This window comes from Rutilus rutilus (assembly GCF_951802725.1).
Source record: "Rutilus rutilus genome assembly, chromosome: 5".
Classification (NCBI taxonomy): Eukaryota; Metazoa; Chordata; class Actinopteri; order Cypriniformes; family Leuciscidae; genus Rutilus; species Rutilus rutilus.
In genome coordinates, this window is record NC_140213.1 from 15,147,381 (window position 1) to 15,167,449 (window position 20,069).

A 20,069-nucleotide genomic window follows, 5' to 3' on the forward strand; every position below is an offset into this window, starting at 1 on the left:
TTTCATTTTTTCATTTTCATGTATTTATATATATATATATATATATATATATTCCTCCAGAAGCAAACACAACGTGTACATTTTTCTTATTTTGTTTAAATATCGTATTTTTATATTTAGTACCGCCCTTCGGAAGCTACAGAAGATACTTACACGTCTCTCAGAAGACAAATGTGGCAAGCAGGACGAGGAAGAGGGCTGTGAGAGAACAGCGCGAGGCCGGTGGAGTGATTACTGATGAGCGACACCTGCGCGCCGCACCGGTCTCGTATCTCTGACGGAGGAGCTTTGGAAGCATATAAGGAGGAGCAACGACATTGAAGGACGAGAGGACCAGGCCTGGACTTTTACATTATGTTTCGTTTATGTGTGTGCGGCAGTCGTCCGTGAGGGGCTGCCGGTAGGGATGGGCAAATGAAACCTCATGAAGTAATGAGGCTTTCCCCTGAATGTTCCGGGAAAAGATTCGAGGCATCAAGAGTGTCGAAAACAGCGCCATCTTGTGACAGGTCAAACTTATAGCAGCCATAAACCCGAGTGCGTATTTTACCTCCGTTGTTTTATCCATTAAACACAAATAAAAGCCTGACTGCGCTAAATGTTCAGTTTTCTGATAATATAATTCACATATGAAAGTGTGTCAATAAATTAATTGTAGCAATTATATTAATACAAATTATAAAAATACCAACAGAGTTGCTTGATGCAAGTAAATTATGGTTATTATTAATGGTTTCTATGCTGTTTATGTCAGAATATGATCATGTAACATAACTATAGGCTTATTTATAAATTTTAAAAAAAGTTAGTAAATGGACTTAAACTTCCCAAAAACCTGTAGAGTAGTGGTCTGGTTCAAACATTCCGACACGCAAAGTGAAGCATTCACGTGACTGGAAAGAAAGTGGGGCTTCGTTTTTCGTTGATCACGTGTTTCTCCGAAAACAATACGTGCTCCGGCACGGAGCTTCATGAGAAATTGCGCTGCATACTCGATACGCGCTTTGAAGCTTCAGTGTCAAATGTAACATCACTAGCTGCCGGCCTTTAATATATAAATAAACACAAAACAAAAGTAAAGTCTTTAAATGTATGCCGGTTCCCGCCTAGCTCCTTCTTCCCACAACAACTAACTTCGTTACAACAAATTAAGTACAATTTACCTTGATCTTCAAATAAAAAAAATTTACAACCCTTAATGCATCGTATTTGCTTCTGGAGCATCAGTGAATGTTTGAACCTTTTGCAATACTTGCGTACGAGTCCCCAAATATGCAAAAGATAAAAGAAGTGTACATATACATACATACATACATATATACATATATATATATATATATATATATATATATATATATATACATATACATATATACATATACACATATACACACATATATATATATATATATATATATATATATATATATATATATATATATATATATACACACATATATATATATATATATATATATATATATATATATATATATATATATATATATATATATATATATATATATACACATACACAAAATATATACAGTGCAATGCAAAAGTGAATACACCCATGCTAAAGTTGACTAAAAAGAGGAATAAAAAATCATATTTTGGAAATTGAACTTAATGCCTTAATTTAAAAAATTAGGAAAAATCCAACCTTTAAGGACACCAATTTTCTTTGTGAATGAATAATGTATCGTAAATAAATAAATGTTCTTCCTTAAAATACATGGTGCATAAGTGAGTACACCCCTATGTTAAATTCCCATAGAGGCAGGCAGATTTTTATTTTTAAGTATTTTTTATTATTTTTTTTTAGGATACTATGCATCCTGATAAAGTTCCCTTGGCCTTTGGAATTAAAATAGCCCCACATCATCACATAGCCTTCACCATACCTAGAGATTGGCATGGTTTTATTTCAGTTAGCCTAAAAGCTAGTTTGATTTGCATTGAGAGATGATCTTATGGAAAGTGCCCCATGCCAATCTCTAGGTATGGTGAAGGCTATGTGATGATGTGGGGCTATTTTATTTCCAAAGGCCAAGGGAACTTTATCAGGATGCATAGTATCCTAAAAAAATTTTTTTTTAAATACTTAAAAATAAAAATCTGCCTGCCTCTATGGGAATTTAACATAGGGGTGTACTCACTTATGCACCCTGTATTTTAAGGAAGAACATTTATTTATTTACGATACATTATTCATTCACAAAGAAAATTGGTGTCCTTAAAGGTTGGATTTTTCCTAATTTTTTAAATTAAGGCATTAAGTTCAATTTCCAAAATATGATTTTTTATTCCTCTTTTTAGTCAACTTTAGCATGGGTGTATTCACTTATGCATTGCACTGTATATATATATATATACACACACACAATATATATATATATATATATGCCTTGCCTTGCCTATATATATATATACACACACACAGTGAGGAAAATAAGTATTTGAACACCCTGCTATTTTGCAAGTTCTCCCACTTGGAAATCATGGAGGGGTCTGAAATTGTCATCGTAGGTGCATGTCCACTGTGAGAGACATAATCTAAAAAAAAAAAATCCAGAAATCACAATATGTGACCTGATCCAGCAAAATGAGTCACAGTGACCCAAATTTCAAAACTGATATTTTGGTATTAATGGAAAGAGGAGACCATAAGCTTTCAAATGATATCCTAGTCAAAGTCATACCTTGAATGGTTGTAAATATATACACATTTGAATTATGGTCGTCTGCCCTCTTTTTTCCAATTGAAAACCTGAGAAAATCGCTTTTAAAGTTTTTTGCCCATTTTTTGTTGATATCTTTCAAAATCCATTGCATTTAAAGGGACGAACTATTTATTGTACAGCTTAATTTGACCAAAGACATTAATATATGCTATTATGCCAGGCTGAAGCTCAAATTATTTTAAAGTTTTTATTTGAATAAATAATTTAAAAGGCACTTTTACAAACATTTACTAAAATCAGAAAGATTGAACAGAGGTGCTACAGTTTTGCTTGAGAGAGGGTGTGTGTGTGTGTGTGTGTGTGTCTGTGTGTCTCTCTCTCTCTGTGTGCGTGTGTGTGTGTGTGTGTGTGTGTGTGTGTGTGTCTGTCTGTCTGTGTGTGTGTGTGTGAGAGAGAGAGAGAGAGAGAGAGAGAGAGAGAGAGAGAGAGAGAGAGAGAGAGAGAGAGAGAGAAAGTGAGAGAGGCAGAGAGACAAGGAAACAGAGAACAAATAATGTTAGCCTATGCAATCATATCTTTGTGTAGGCTAGTTGACAATAACAGTGTAACATATTCATAACGGATATACCAACAGTTAAATATTGGGTTAAAATAAATCAAACACATTGTAATGGATTCTCCTTGCAGATAAATACACTCACAGAATAATTGCACTCACTCACATCTATACACGATAAATACCACAGGGCTGTCACTTTCGCTGTCATCAGAGGATGACACGTCTCCAGATTCAAAACAATCACTGACTATAGCCTTAGCCACTCTTGATGACCAGCAGCAGAGCTTAGGTTAGAAGCCTCCAGTGAGTTCAACGCTTTTGGCGACTTTTTGGCGACTTTGCTCTCTTTTGACAGCGACATTTCTCAAATTAATAATATTTAATCTTTCTGAGGAGATCTGCTAGCTTGTTTACACAGAGCGCCGCGAGTCTGACAGGAGGATGGCTGGACCAATCGCGTGCCGGTCAGTCGAAATGGGGCTTCCCATTGACAAATGATCAGCGTTTGTGTACATTTCTAAGCTTTTTGATTGGTTCTATACAACGTGTAACACCATATTTGGAGAGCAGAGACGTTTCAGGGGATACCCGGGAAATGCTCAGAGGTGACGAGAGGAGTTGAGAAAAGCAATATTCATTTCCAGCGAATAGTAAAACTTTGTCAAATTTAATAGTCATTTAAATACCTTTACTCAATTATCTGGACTACGAAACTTTAGGAGATTATTTTTGAATGTCTGTTCTTTGAAATTTAGCACAAAAAAATAAATAAAATAAAAAATATTATTTCATTGTTTTTCCACATAAACGGCCCATATCTTAAAATGGAACGTTGCGACTTCCGACTCATTTCGCCAGATCGGGTCACATATATGATTTTTTAACTATTTATTTGTATGATACAGCTGCAAATAAGTATTTGAACACCTGTCTATCAGCTAGAATTCTGACCCTCAAAGACCTGTTAGTCTGCCTTTAAAATGTCCACCTCCACTCCATTTATTATCCTAAATTAGATGCACCTGTTTGAGGTCGTTAGCTGCATAAAGACACCTGTCCACCCCATACAATCAGTAAGAATCCAACTACTAACATGGCCAAGACCAAAGAGCTGTCCAAAGACACTAGAGACAAAGCTGTACACCTCCACAAGGCTGGAAAGGGCTACGGGGAAATTGCCAAGCAGCTTGGTGAAAAAAGGTCCACTGTTGGAGTAATCATTAGAAAATGGAAGAAGCTAAACATGACTGTCAATCTCCTTCGGACTGGGGCTCCATGCAAGATCTCACCTCGTGGGGTCTCAATGATCCTAAGAAAGGTGAGAAATCAGCCCAGAACTACACGGGAGGAGCTGGTCAATGACCTGAAAAGAGCTGGGACCACCGTTTCCAAGGTTACTGTTGGTAATACACTAAGACGTCATGGTTTGAAATAATGCATGGCACGGAAGGTTCCCCTGCTTAAACCAGCACATGTCAAGGCCCGTCTTAAGTTTGCCAATGACCATTTGGATGATCCAGAGGAGTCATGGGAGAAAGTCATGTGGTCAGATGAGACCAAAATAGAACTTTTTGGTCATAATTCCACTAAACGTGTTTGGAGGAAGAAGAATGATGAGTACCATCCCTACTGTGAAGCATGGGGGTGGTAGCATCATGCTTCTGGGGTGTTTTTCTGCACATGGGACAGGGCGACTGCACTGTATTAAGGAGAGGATGACCGGGGCCATGTATTGCGAGATTTTGGGGAACAACCTCCTTCCCTCAGTTAGAGCATTGAAGATGGGTCGAGGCTGGGTCTTCCTACATGACAATGACCCGAAGCACACAGCCAGGATAACCAAGGAGTGGCTCTGTAAGAAGCATATCAAGGTTCTGGCGTGGCCTAGCCAGTCTCCAGACCTAAACCCAATAGAGAATCTTTGGAGGGAGCTCAAACTCCGTGTTTCTCAGCGACAGCCCAGAAACCTGACTGATCTAGAGAAGATCTGTGTGGAGGAGTGGGCCAAAATCCCTCCTGCAGTGTGTGCAAACCTGGTGAAAAACTACAGGAAACGTTTGACCTCTGTAATTGCAAACAAAGGCTACTGTACCAAATATTAACATTGATTTTCTCAGGTGTTCAAATACTTATTTGCAGCTGTATCATACAAATAAATAGTTTAAAAAATCATACATTGTGATTTCTGGATTTTTTTTTGTAGATTATGTCTCTCACAGTGGACATGCACCCACAATGACAATTTCAGACCCCTCCATGATTTCTAAGTGGGAGAACTTGCAAAATAGCAGGGTGTTCAAATACTTATTTTCCTCACTATATATATATATATTTTTTTTTTAATGTATTTTGAAACTTATATTTGCAACTGTGCCTGATGCCATTATTGGTGCATAAATAACATAGCAGCATTAAATGGAATAAAGAACAAAAGGTTCTGTGGCAGAGATTTAATAATTTGTTTGAGGATCTGGGAGATCACACATACAAAGAAAAACAAGTACATATAAGGTTTCCTATATAAAATACAGTCCAAACTTTAAGTTATTAAAATCCCTTGAATCAATAACAATAATAAAGCCATTTAGATAAAGGATTTAAATGAACTTTCTAGCTCAGTAGTACATTAAATGTGTGAATGATCATAAAATCATAAACTGTATATTTATTACTGGATATGTGTCAGTGCCAGTGTGTAGTTGGAATTGATTTAATGATCTGAATCTGAGATGGTCTGCAGATCCCTCAGTTGTTTCCTTTCTGTTTAAAGGTGAAGTATGTAAGATTTTTTATGTTAAAACACATTCTCCTAATCCAGTTTATGGTTCATTGACTACTATTAGTATGCCATTCATGGGTTTATCTCCCCCAAAAATGTAAACATTGAGCCTCAAACCATTAAATCAAAACATTGAGAGCAGTCTGCTCAGATCCATCTTTCCATCTCAACCTATTGTGAGAGTGGAGTGTCTACAGTAGCAGGCGGAGCAAGAGGGTGTTAAGCCAGTGTGGGACCATGACTCACGCTTGACATGGAAAATGAAGTGCAAGCAAAAATGTGCTGCATTTAGACGTTCAAAGATTAAACAGGTCATGAACACGTCAAAGCGAACGGAGTGCTGAGATATAAAACGCAACAATGGACGCTTCAGTACCATACAGGATTATCATGCACCTGTTCAGAAACACAAATGCACCATTTTGTTTACTTTCATGTGTCCAATGCAGACCGCCACAAACAGTCATGGTGCGTCATGTCAAAAACATGCACCTATTGCAGCTATGTTGGATGGGTTTATTATAAGCGTGACGCTTGCGTTCGCTCTAAACAGTCTACTCAATTGCTTACTTATGACACATAGCAACACAGCTAAAAGTATTCCTAATTTGTACTTTTATTAAAAATAGCTTACTTTTACCTGTTGAGACATGCCCTTATGAGCACCCATAAGAGATATATTTGTGATGTTTGTGTTGGGGGAGGCACGACACACGAAAGGTGCATTTCCATTAGGTGCCACTATAGTGTCGCAGAAACTACATACTTCACCTTTAAAATTTGTGAAACAAAAATGGCATGGAGGATGATGTTCATTGATTAATGCTGTAGTTGAGCTGTGTCTCTTCAGTATGGCTCTGCTTTTAAACTCCTGTACAGGCAGCAGGTGAAACACATGCCGAAAATCTGAAAGAACGTATGACAGGAAAAGCATGATATTAATACAATTCCATATAATATCATACTGTACATACAGTTGTGGCAAAAAAAAAAAAAAATCATATAAACAGAACTCCTCATTAAATTGATGATTTATGTCTCTTTATTTATGATCCCTGTCACTCCCTGTAGATTGACGGGTCATTAGGATCCTGTCACCCCTGATTGACATGGCAGGATATGATCATGCATTTATGGAACTGTCCCAATACTCATACTTGCAATCTTTGCACTAAACCACTTGTCTACTTACATGTCGTATTTCCTGTATTTTGCCAGTGTTCAAGCGGGTGTGAAGACTGCAAGTGTGTGTAGGGCTTTTGATTACTCGATGGGACACACCACGGGACACACCACATACATTTGTAAAAATGAAAGTACTGAATTATTTTTACTGGACTTTATTTACACTTTTTGATTTTCAATGCTTTGCATTTTAAAATAAATCTCTAAATGTCTGTTTACAAGTTCCTATGTAACAAAAGATAATTTATGAATTGCGGTGCTTCTAATAATTGATGAAAAGCAGTTGCAAACATTTTGCAAAATACACATACTCATCTCTGCACCAATGGTTTCACTAAAGCAAACTGTCTAATATTATCTTTAAATGAAGCTCTAACTTTATTTTATTCTTAAAATTCTTTAAAACAGTCTGATGTCCAACATTGTTTCTTCAGGAATGCAGTCTTTGATGTACTTTAAAAAGAGCAAACTGTGAGCATTCTGATTACAAGAACAACTAGAAAACTATATTATTGTTTAGTACATTTTAAACGTCTATATTTGAGAAGATATTTGCTAATTTTACAGTATACACTAGTCTAAACATATTTTAACATTCATCATATTACAGTGGAAACATTACTTTTCATATTTTATGTCATATTATATATATCATAACATATTAGGACTGTCAACGTCAATGGCTTAACGCATGTGTTCAATTCAACATCCTTAACGTGTTAAAATGATTTATATTCTAACCCTTTAACACAGTTTCGCTCTCTGTTTGCGATCAGACCATTTTAGGCCGTTAAACTCCAGGAAAGTTTTCAGTTCAATGATCCAGTAAGCAAATGCATTTAAACAATCAGTCCTAAACAGCACTATTGTAAAGAAAGACAGGCTTATTACATCAGAGATGGCAGAGAGTAGTTTTCAGTGAATTATTCATTCCAGTGTCTGTTTAGCTTTAAAACACAAGGTCTGACATATTCTGATATTGTGCGCAAAAGTCAAATTTGATTTTTCATATTTTAGTCCCTCCTCTCTTGCCGTTGCTTTCCTGTTTGCTTCTGAGTCTGGTCTACTGAGAGAACATGCAGCAGTTACTCTTTTCTCTTTGCCTTTGGTAGTTTTTGAAGGTCTAAGTCTGTAAGTATTTCTGTAGGAAGTATATCTACTTTGCTATAGTCTTTGTGTATTGTCCGTTTTAGCATAATATGTATGTTGTATTAATAGATGCTAATCGCGATTAGCATTTCTCCATAGACACCCATGTTAAAGTTAGCTTAAATGCTTACTAGTCCTGCAAGTCTCATTATAATGGCTAATTTTTCTTATGGGATAGCTATATATGTTAGACTTGAGTAGCATATTCATGTATATGTATATATGGGCCGTTTGTAATGCCATATTATTAGGTTTCTACCGTTTTACAAAATTGGAAAGATCCTTACTAAAGGCCTCTCTCTACTCCGGTTTCCTGGGTCTTTATTTCATGGATCTTATGTTAGCTATCTGCTACGCTAACCTGTCAAAGCAAGAGCAGAATAGTAAAAAGACTTAAAATTCAGTCTGCTATCATAAGAAGAGTGAGTTATCAACACTGCAGCCCAGAAGCTCAGCATAGATTCAACAATCTATCATGGAGGAACAAAGCAGAGAAAAACCTCTGCTATACACAGAATATGGGCAGTCTCAATACTCCTACCATTCCAGACGCTCAACCCATTCTAGTCGTGCCTCATCACACGGTTCTGCTGCCACAAGAGCTAGAGCTAAAGCGGAAGCTGCAAAAGTCAAAGCTTAATATGCACAAAAAGAAGCAGACATGTTAATAAAGCAGGCACGGATTGAAGCGGAAGAATTTAAGAGAAATACTGAGCTTGAAGTGGAAGTGAAACGTAGGGCAACTGAGTTACAGGCCAACCTCAAAGCACTGAAAATACAGGGCGCTGCTGAAGCAGCTATTATAAAGGCTGAAATCCTTGAAGCAGCTTATGAGGAAGAAGTTGGAAAACCAACACAGCAGAATGTGACCAAATTAGCTCCGTATCACTCACATCAACGCACTAGTGAGTATGTGCAACAATATTCTCAGGAGCAAGGGGAGCAACAGTCTCAACTCATGGAACCACAACCCATCTTTTCACCAGAGCACCAGCCAAACATGGACAACGGTGATACAGATAATCGTGGAATCCAAACACACAGCATGGAAGAAATTAGCGATGTCATGTTCCAAGAATTTCCAGCACAACGCCAGAGCACGAGCACGAGCACAGCCTACGCTCAGCAAAGCCATGCACGCCCTTTGAAGTTCTACCAAGATGAATGCCGCCCTCTACAGACTCACGCCACACAATCTAAAGGTAAAACCTACTTCATGCCCTCTAGAGCACCCCTGCATGATCAGTCAGACACAGCAGACTTGATCAGGCCAGATACCTGATTCGCAAAGAAATAGTTAGCTCTGGGCTCCTAAAGTTTGACGATAAACCAGAGAACTACTGGGCCTGGAAGGCTTCCTTTGTCAACTCAACCAGTGATCTGAACTTAACCCCCAGGGAAGAGATAGATTTACTGACTAAATGGCTGGGACCACAGTCTGCAGAGCAGGCCAAACGCATCCGTGCAGTTCACATCAATAATGCCAGCTCAGGACTCAAAATGGTGTGGCAGAGATTAGAAGAATGCTATGGATCAGCAGAAATGTTAGAAAACGCTCTGCTTAAGAAGTTAGAGGAGTTTCCAAAAATATCAAACAAGGACAATGAGAAGCTGTGGGAGCTAGGGGACCTGTTGCTAGAAATGGAGGCAGCTAGGAAATATGGATTCTTACCTGGACTATCTTACCTCAACACACCACAGGGAGTCAATCCCATCGCACAGAAGCTCCCCTATAACCTTCTGGAGAAATGGATCTCAGTTGGCTCTAAATATAAAGACGACCATCAGGTTCAATATCCCCCCTTTTGCGTCTTTGTAAAGTTCATCAGAGACCAAGCAAAGACAAGAAATGACCCCAGCTTTGCCAAACTGACCATGCGTGGTTCAGTCAAGATGGATAAACCTCTGAAACCCACCAGACCATCTGTGTTCACCAGGAAGACTGAGGTTTCTTCAGAAAGTGGTGATAAAACATTATGGAGAAAAAGATTGAGGATCCAGATAGATTATGTCCGTTACATAATAAGCCCCATCCTCTAAGAAAATGCCGTGGCTTTCGCAGCAAGACCTTAGATGAACGAAAAGCTTACTTCAAAGAGAAACATATCGGTTTCAAGTGTTGTGCCTCAACAAGTCACCTCGCCAAGAACTGTGACAAATCTGTGCAGTGCAAAGAGTGCAACAGCAACAAACACTTAGCTGCACTTCACCCAGGGCCAGTGCCATGGAAGTCATTGAGCTCTTCTGTTAAGGAGGATCACGGCGGGGAGCAGCAGGAAGATGAGACTCCAGAGGTTATGTCAAAGTGCACAGAAGTCTGCGGGGACTCATTCGGCTCCCGATTATGCTCCAAAATATGTTTGGTCCGAGTCTACCCTGCAGGCCAAAGAGAGAAAGCTGTTAAAGCATACGCTGTCCTTGATGAGCAGAGTAATAAGTCCCTGGCCAAGACCGAGCTATTCGACCTTTTGGGCATTGGAGCAAATGCTGCACCATACACCCTTAAAACATGCTCAGGGATTGTGGAAACATCAGGACGACATGCAAGCAACCTCATAGTTGAGTCAATAGATGGAAATATACAGATCTCGCTTCCATCACTCGTAGAGTGTGACATGATGCCAGATGACCGTTCAGAGATCCCCTCAGCAGAAATAGCACATCATTATTCTCACCTCAAGCCAGTGGCGGATAAAATCCCAGCCATTGATCCGGATGCAGCCATTCTTCTTCTACTCGGCAGAGACATACTGCGCATACACAAAGTACGTTAACAGTATAATGGACCCAACAATGCTCCATATGCACAACTACTTGACCTCGGCTGGGTCATTGTTGGAGAAGTATGTCTCAGAGGAGCCCACAAGCCTAGCAGTGTTAATGTTTACAGGACCGATGTCCTACCTACTGGGCGTACGTCTTTCCTTAGACCATGTCATAGTGTTATTCACATCGAAGAAAAGTTTGATAAGAGGAGACAAGTCACAGTATACAAACCTTGAAAGAGATGGACATACTGGCAGATGACACCGATGATCTTGGAAGCACAGTATTCAAAAGAACAAAAGAGAAAATAGCTTTGTCTATTGAAGATCAAGCCTTCCTTGAGATCATGGACAAAAACGTCTACATGAATGAAGCAAACAGTTGGGTAGCTCCCTTACCATTTCATTCCTCAAGGCGCCGTCTCCCAAATAATAGAGAGCAAGCAGCCAAACGTCTCTCATCTCTGTGTCGCACACTGGAAAGAAAGCCAGACATGAAAAAACAATATATGGATTTCATGCAGAAAATCTTCGAGTCAAATCAGGCGGAACTAGCTCCGCCATTGAAAGAGAATCAACATTTGGTGTCTACCACCCTAAGAAGCCAGACCAAATACGGGTGGTGTTTGACTCCAGTGCCAGGCACGAAGGTGTCTCCCTCAACGACAACCTCTTAAAGGGACCAGACCTCAATAATACTCTTCTTGGCGTCCTTCTTCGTTTCCGCAGGGAGCCTTTTGCAGTCACAGCAGATGTGCAACAGATGTTTTACTGCTTCACAGTCTGTGAGGAACACCGTGATTTCCTAAGGTTCTTGTGGTTCGAAGATAATGATTTCACAAAACCAGTGACTGAATACCGAATGACAGTACATGCATTTGGTAACAGCCCTTCACCAGCTGTGGCCATTTATGGCTTGAGACGGGCAGTGCAAGAAGGACAAAAAGAACATGGCCAAGATGCTAAGCAGTTCGTCATGCGGAACTTTTATGTGGATGATGGACTCGCCTCATTCTCCACTGCAGAAGAAGCCATCGACATTCTGAAAAGAACAAGGGAGATGTTGGCGGAGTCAAGCATCATGTTGCACAAGATAGCATCAAACAGCAGCACTGTTATGAACGCTTTCCCATCTGAAGATCGTGCCAAAGATCTTAAGGATCTGGATCTGTCATCTGATCCTTTGCCTCTCCAACGCAGTCTAGGCCTCAGATGGGACCTGCAAACAGACAGCTTCTCCTTCTGCGTGTCTGATGAGGAAAAGCCATTCACTAGAAGGGGCATCCTTTCGACGGTCAACAGTATATACGATCCCTTGGGGTTTGTGGCACCAATCACTATTCAGGGAAAGGCTTTGGTGAGAGATATCTCCATAGAAGAGTGCGATTGGGACACTCAGCTACCAGACGACAAAATAATCCAGTGGAAAGCCTGGAAAGATTCCCTGATGGAACTTAAGCTACTCCAGATCCAGAGGACCTACCTTTCTGTTTCTCTGCTTGCCACTGTACACAGAGAAATTTGTGTCTTCGCGGATGCATCGACTCTAGCTATATCAGCTGTAGCCTACCTTAAGGCAGTTGATACAGAAGGACACAGTCATGTCGGGTTCATCATGGGGAAGTCCAAGCTGGCTCCACGTCCTGCGCACACTGTCCCTCGTTTGGAGCTGTGTGCAGCTGTCTTGGCAACAGAGCTTGCAGACCTGATAATGGAAGAAATCGATGTGGGGATTCACACAGTCAAGTTCTACACGGACAGCAGGATTGTACTTGGCTACATTCATAACACGTCCAGGAACTTCTATGTCTATGTCGCAAACAGAGTGACAAGAATCAGGAAATCCTCGCACCCTAATCAGTGGCACTACATCAGCACCAGCCATAATCCTGCAGATCATGGATCCAGGTCTGTCCCAGCCGCTCTCCTAAAAGACACCAACTGGTTTTCAGGTCCAGCTTTTCTGACAAAACCTGAGTTGGATGAGTCTCCTCAGCCAGAGATATTTGACCTTCTACATCCAGAGTCTGATGCAGAAATTCGCCCTCAAGTTTCAACCTATGCTACAAAAGCTACAGGTGGAGGTATCGGCTCTTATCGGTTTAGTAGATTCTCCAGTTGGAAATCACTTACCCGTGCAACAGCCAGGCTCATCCAAAAGGCCAGAGCCTACTCCAAAAATACTGACCATAAACAGAGAATGGGTGAGCTTCCTCAGGCAAAACTCATAATTATGAGAAGTGTGCAACAGGACTTCTTTAAAGAGGTAATTAAAAACCTCTCAAAGGGTGAAGAAGTCTCCAGACACAGTTCAATCAGAAGTTTGGATCCCATCATTGATGACAATGGTTTGCTGAGAGTTGGAGGCCGAATATCGTCAGCAGACATGTCCTGGGAAGAAAAGCATCCAATCCTTCTTCCTAAAAACCATCATGTCTCTACTCTGCTGGTACGACATTACCATGAACTGGTTGCTCACCAAGGACGACACTTCACTGAAGGCACAGTTCGAACAGCTGGACTGTGGATAACAGGAAGTAAGAGATTGGTGTCAAGTGTGATTCACAAATGTGTGATCTGCAAAAGATTAAGAGGAAAGTTGGAAGAACAAAAAAATGTCTGACTTACCTCTAGACAGACTCAGCATGGATCCTCCGTTCACGAATGTTGGACTTGACATTTTCGGACCTTGGACCATCTCGTCGCGCAGGACCAGAGGTGGTCATGTAGAAAACAAACGCTGGGCAGTTATGTTCACCTGTCTGAGTACACTAGCGGTGCATATTGAGGTCGTAGAGACTGTGTCAACCTCCAGCTTCATCAATGCTTTGAGGAGATTTACCGCTATCAGAGGTCCTGTGAGACTGCTCCGTTCCGATAGGGGCACAAACTTTGTTGGAGCTTGCAAAGAACTGCAAATAAACTCAGAAGATTCAGAGTTGAAAGCTCACCTGCAAGAAAAAAGTTGCACCTGGACATTCAATCCTCCACACTCCTCTCACATGGGTGGAGTGTGGGAGAGGATGATCGGTGTTGCACGCCGCATTTTGGATGCCATGTTGTTGAAGGAGAACTGTCGCCTCTCTCATGAAGTACTTGTGACTCTCATGGCTGAAGTCATGGCAATCATGAACGCAAGACCTCTAGTTCCAGTGTCCTCTGATCCAGGGATGCCAGCTGTTCTCACACCAGCAATGCTGCACACTCAGAAGATTGACCCAGTATCTGCTCCTCTGGGGAACATGGATCTCAAAGATCTCTATAGCAAGCAATGGAGGCAAGTCCAAAGCCTCGCTGAAACTTTCTGGAGACGCTGGAAGCAAGAGTACCTGGAGACGCTCCAGCCCCGCAAGAAGTGGAAATCAGAAAGACCGAACCTGGAAGTTGGAGATGTGGTACTCCTTAAAGACACTCGAGTTAAAAGGAATGAGTGGCCCACAGGTGTTATTGTGGAAACCATCCCCAGCCGTGATGGCAGGATTCGGAAAGTCAATGTGAAGATCATGAGACAGGGTACTCCCAAGGTGTATTCAAGACCTGTTTCAGACGTTGTGCTGCTTCTCAGTAAAGGGACATAGTGGTATTATTTAATACCAGGCGGGGAGTGTTCTGCCCCCACTTTGTATAGCATTAGAGACATCTAGTGGTGTAAAGTTGTATTGCATTTGATTTTTCATATTTTAGTCCCTCCTCTCTTGCCGTTGGTTTCCTGTTTGCTTCTGACTCTGGTCTACTGAGAGAACATGCAGCAGTTACTCTTTTCTCTTTGCCTTTGGTAGTTTTTGAAGGTCTAAGTCTGTAAGTATTTCTGTAGGAAGTATATCTACTTTGCTATAGTCTTTGTGTATTGTCCGTTTTAGCTTAATATGTATGTTGTATTAATAGATGCTAATCGCGATTAGCATTTCTCCATAGACACCCATGTTAAAGTTAGCTTAAGTGCTTACTGGTCCTGCAAGTCTCATTATAATGGCTAATTTTTCTTATGGGATAGCTATATATGTTAGACTTGTGTTGCATATTCATGTATATGTAGATATGGGCAGTTTGTAATGCCATATTATTATGTTTCTACAGTTTTACAAAATTGGAAAGATCCTTACTAAAGGCCTCTCTCTACTCCGGTTTCCTGGGTCTTTATTTCATGGATCTTATGTTAGCTATCTGCTACGCTAACCTGTCAAAGCAAGAGCAGAATAGTATTTTTGCTCAGATACATTTTAGTACATTCATGTTGTTTTCACACACATTAAGGAAAATGTTTATCTGTCATGTGTAAGTTGCTGTATTTAGTAATGCTGAATGGATTTGTGAACTGTACTAGGCATATGCAGTCAGGTCAAGACAGTTTGAATGGTTTAGCTTTTTTTTGGCATCACCATGTGGTCCATACTGGTAAATTATGAAAATATTTGTTCTGTAATGTTTTTTCATGTGTGCTTTGGTGTGCATACATTTATGTATTATATGGATTCTTTATATCATTTGGTTATTAGGTGTCATTTTGGAGTCTCCAAGTGTCCTTTTTTGGAAAGACACCTACATTTCCCTTAGAAAAAAGCTTGCAGAAAATACTGAATTGTGAGAATCATCCTTCAATCTGATAGTTTACATTGCTGGATATAGCAAATGATGACAAAATTAATTTGTTAAACAAGACAAATTATGTATGCTTAATTTCACGCTAAGTATGTGATTAATCGCAAAAAATTTGAAGCTATTGACAGCCCTAGACCATATTCATAGATGCCACCTACGTCACTACAAATAGAACGCCGCCATATTTACGACCGACTTGCCCGATATGGCCGCCCAAACTGCCCATTTGAACGAGAGAGAGAGAGATACCTGGAGAAAATTTCAATTTTAGGCTCCGATCCTTATTTGTTACCCCCAGTTTTCTTTAGTCCATTATTATCTGCCCCAGGCTTGCCCCAATTGGCCTTTCGTGATATAGAAATACTTAAGTCATAGAGCTTCATGGCGCACGTTCATGGGAGTCGAGGTGATGTCATGAATGAATCTGCTGCTGTTCGGCTGGCATGAATGAATCTATCTAATCCGAACAGCAGCACTGGCAGAGTCCAGAGAGACACCAGCATCAGCACAGCCAGAGACATCAGCCGAATATCATAAAAGACTGCCATTTCTGTCCGAAAGAACAGATGTTCAATTATAGAGAAGGTTTAATACACACAAATATCGAAATGAAAGAATCTTTCGAGTCGAATCTTTTTGAATGATTCACTCACGATTCGGCTGCGATTAAAAGCTATTAAGAGGTAAAGCTCATCAGTGATTATAATATAACGACTTAAATTGCAGTTTGTTCGTCACATAAAGCTACCGTATGAATAAATAACGATATTAATATAACGGACGAGTCGTATTAGATCACTTTTATGATACTTTTGTGATGTTTTTTTGTCTTTTATTATTATTATTTTTTGCGTGACAGCCCCCAGTAGGCTAACGTTACTCATTCACTTTCATTACATTGACAAGAAGAGTCTCCATTAGGCTACATATTCAAAAATGTCCCTTTGTCTTCCACGGAAAGTAAACTTAAGGATTTGCACATGAAGGTGAATAAATGACTGCAGAATTATCATTTTTGGAAGAACTAGTCCTTTAATATGCATTTCAAGGCTGAGATTATGCATCGTCTGCAGAGCTAACGTTACTTACACAAAATAACATCTAAAGCGCATGTGACAAAGACAATATCTTTATGAACTTCAGAAAAAATATTTATTAGATTTAGGTAGGTATTAACTAACAGACAGACAGTTATATTCAAAACAACCCCAAATCTTACTAACTTACCATGATAAAGTGCTTTAACATTTAAACCGATCAAACAAATAAAATGAAGAAAAAACATTATCTGTCGATATCTGTCTGTATAATGTTGGGCACTGAGAGTATAATGGAAATATAATTAACCACAAACCAACATGAGACTTCAAGTCTTTTAAATAAATGATTCTCTCTTCTATCCTTTTCTTTTGGTATAGAATAAAATACCAGTTCAGGGTTCCTCTTTCGGCTGTTGTTGCAGCCAACTGCACAACATATTGCAGGCATACTTATACTGTCTATGGGCATTACTGAGACCGTCGGTCGTAAAGATGGCGGCGCAAAGCTACAGTGACGTCATGTGAACCGAATGAATATTATAGAGCATAAAACTTACATCCTTGTTTTTTTCGACATTTAAATTGTAATGAAAAGTTGCATATTTCTGTCTATATATTTCATATTTCAACCTGTTTTATTTGATTTCACACATTTGAGTCTGGCAACATAGTTTAAGGAAAGCCCACCTAGTAAAAAGAGCACATATTTATGTAAAAATAATACATTAACTAATTTAAGAAAGAACAAGTTACTTAATCTTCAGAAATTATATCCTCCGCTGGATCAAGCAGTGTCAGATCGCATTCTTCTTCTGAGGTAAATTTCCTCAAAGCTTATTGTTCCGTACGTTTGCATGGCTCACATTGATAATTACTGTATGAATAGCCCACACTACTCGTGGGTGTGCCCACATTAAGCAGTTTCCACTGTTATCAGGAATAAACTGATTGCGCACTGTAAAATGTGTATAAAATGTGCCTTTGCTGACTCCAGAGGGTTCATAAATTTTCCTTTGTTACATAGGAACTTCTGAACAGACATTTCAAAGTTTCATTTAAAGTGCACATATTGAAATACGTGTGATGTATTGAAATACGTCATGTAAGTAGAAAAGTGGTCAAGTGCAAGTGTGATTATTGGGACAGGCACAGAAATTCACATCTGACCAATACATGTTTGACACATCCTGCCATGTTCAATCAGGGGTGACAGGACTTTAAAAGTGGTCATTAAAATAAGTTTGTATTACGCATTCGGTTTTAGTATTTAAACAAGTACATGATACAATTTTAAGGGTGGCTAAAATGCAAGTGTTCAGCTACAGTACATGTGTCCTCTAGCTGACCTATTTCAAAAGCTGGGTGGCTGCGGCTTTTGTGAAAAGAATCCTCATTGAAATAAACCTTTTCTCTTTATTACAGTTTTGTCTCTTGAAAGTTTTCTTACACCTCTGATGCTGTTTGATATTAACTTTTGAAAATTGCCATTACAACTTGGTAGTGCTTCAGCTGACCTGCACACAGGCTATGCCCACTCCCACTGCACCAATGATCTGCAAGTGATTCAGAATGAAGGTCCCCAACTTTGAGATGCAGCCACCCTGAAAAAAAAATTAGACGAAGTCAAAAACAAAAAGTCAACCATATTTCAAGTAGTAAGACAAGTATTTTAACACAATAATCAGCACCTTTTTTTTTTTCTTTTTTTTTTTTCAAATAGCTGAGAAAATATGAACATTTGAAGGTTGTGTCTTAATAAAGTTAACAATTTTAACATCAGAAATTAGCACTAATTTCAAATCTGGGAACACTTATTTTGATGTGAGTGCAATGAATCCCTTCTTTGTGTAAATTTAGCTCAAAGAGAATTAATTCTATTCATATGGAATTTTGACAGAATCATGTTTTACAGCTTAATCAAATGAATCGTCTAGCGCTCAATTGAATGAGCCTTAACTATCAACTCTGAAGCAAATATTATAACCCAAAGTATAGTTAAAGTACTATTTATTAGCACGGTAAAAAGTGAGGAAAGTGGTTCAAATCTTGAGAACGGATATTTTTGGTGACTTTTTTTCCTCCATCAACAGCACCTTTTACCTGTGGGATTTTCCAGGGTTCTGTTATTGGCCATATTTAATTTTCTTTGGATGTGGTGCCTCTTGGCCTGATTTTTATGTCGATGATACACAAATTTATCTCCCTTTGAAATCAGGACAGAACTGTGTTTCTAAGTCACTTTTGGCATGTGTGGAAGAGGTTAAGAGCTGGATGGATCACAATTTTGTTCAGTTAAACCAAGGAAAAACAGATTATGATTTCTGGTCCCGCCAGAGGATGCTCAGATATTGTTACTTATTTAGGTCCATGGTTTGCCTATTGTCATGACCAAACAAGTAGTTGTGTTTGACCCGGAACTGAAATTTGACAAGCATTTTTTCCAGATCAGGTCTCTTGCCCGATTAAAACCAATTCTTTCGATAACAGATTTAGAGAAGGTCATTAATGCCTTTATTTTGTCTCAATAAAATAATGAGGACTGCTGTAATGTTCTTTATGTGGGGTCCTGTCAGCTTAAAAGGCATCAGGCTTTTGCCGTTGCAGGTCCAAGGCTTTGGAATAGCCTTCCACATGAAATTAGAGCGATCACATCTTTAAACCCTTTTAAAGCTGGTGTTGAAAAATATTTCTTGTCATTAGCTTTTAAGGAGTTGGGATAGTGCAGTGGTTCCCAAACTGGGGTACGCATACTCCTGGGGGTACGTGAGGTGATGGGGTATGCAAACAAAATGCTTCTACCCCACCTTAAAATAACATTAAAACAGAGAATGTATGCAATAAATGCCTGTTAGGGGCAGATGCAGATTCTAATACCGCTGGATAAGGAGGTAGAGAGGGAAATGTTTCTCTTCCTCTCTCTTTGCCCTGTTTTATTATAGAATCCTTGTTCTCCTGTTCTTGCTTTCTTAACCATTTCCGTTAGGGCTTGATTTTCATGCTTTGTCTGTTTGTTCACATTTCTTGCTTCACTTTCCCAATTCATATCTAGCCATAATATAATAGCTTTATCGAATCAACCGCAGTGGAGTTCCAGACTCCTAGAATTGCAAGTGCCCATGTGTTCCAAATGCAAACTTTCTTACAGAAAATCCCCAAGCCAGCTCTCAGATTCTTTGAGTGAGACAGTCAACTCACTGGGAAAGCATAAAGACCCTGCCGACTACGCAAATTGTGTGGTAGATAAAAAATGTAATGAATGTTTCTTCTTCAAGGGCCTCATTTATAAAATGTTGTATAGAAACCATCCTA

General features: G+C 39.4%; 1 protein-coding gene across 2 annotated transcripts in view; it reads right to left on the reverse strand.

The window, feature by feature from the left end:
- Positions 1–5,680: 5,680 nt before the first annotated feature.
- cd151l (CD151 antigen, like) overlaps positions 5,681–20,069 on the reverse strand; it is an 88,699-nt gene continuing 74,310 nt past the window's right edge. The window contains exons 7-9 of one of the 2 annotated variants that reach the window (XR_014627477.1): positions 18,275–18,361; positions 6,794–6,928; positions 5,681–6,003 (exon numbers count right to left, since the gene is read on the reverse strand). Coding sequence is in view for 1 of the 2 variants with exons in the window: in XM_084409655.1 (XP_084265781.1) it covers positions 6,869–6,928; positions 18,275–18,361 (147 nt within the window). In the remaining variant the exon portion in view is untranslated. Of the gene's footprint in view, positions 6,929–18,274; positions 18,362–20,069 lie in introns of both variants that reach the window. The other variant, XM_084409655.1, reaches the window with a different exon arrangement.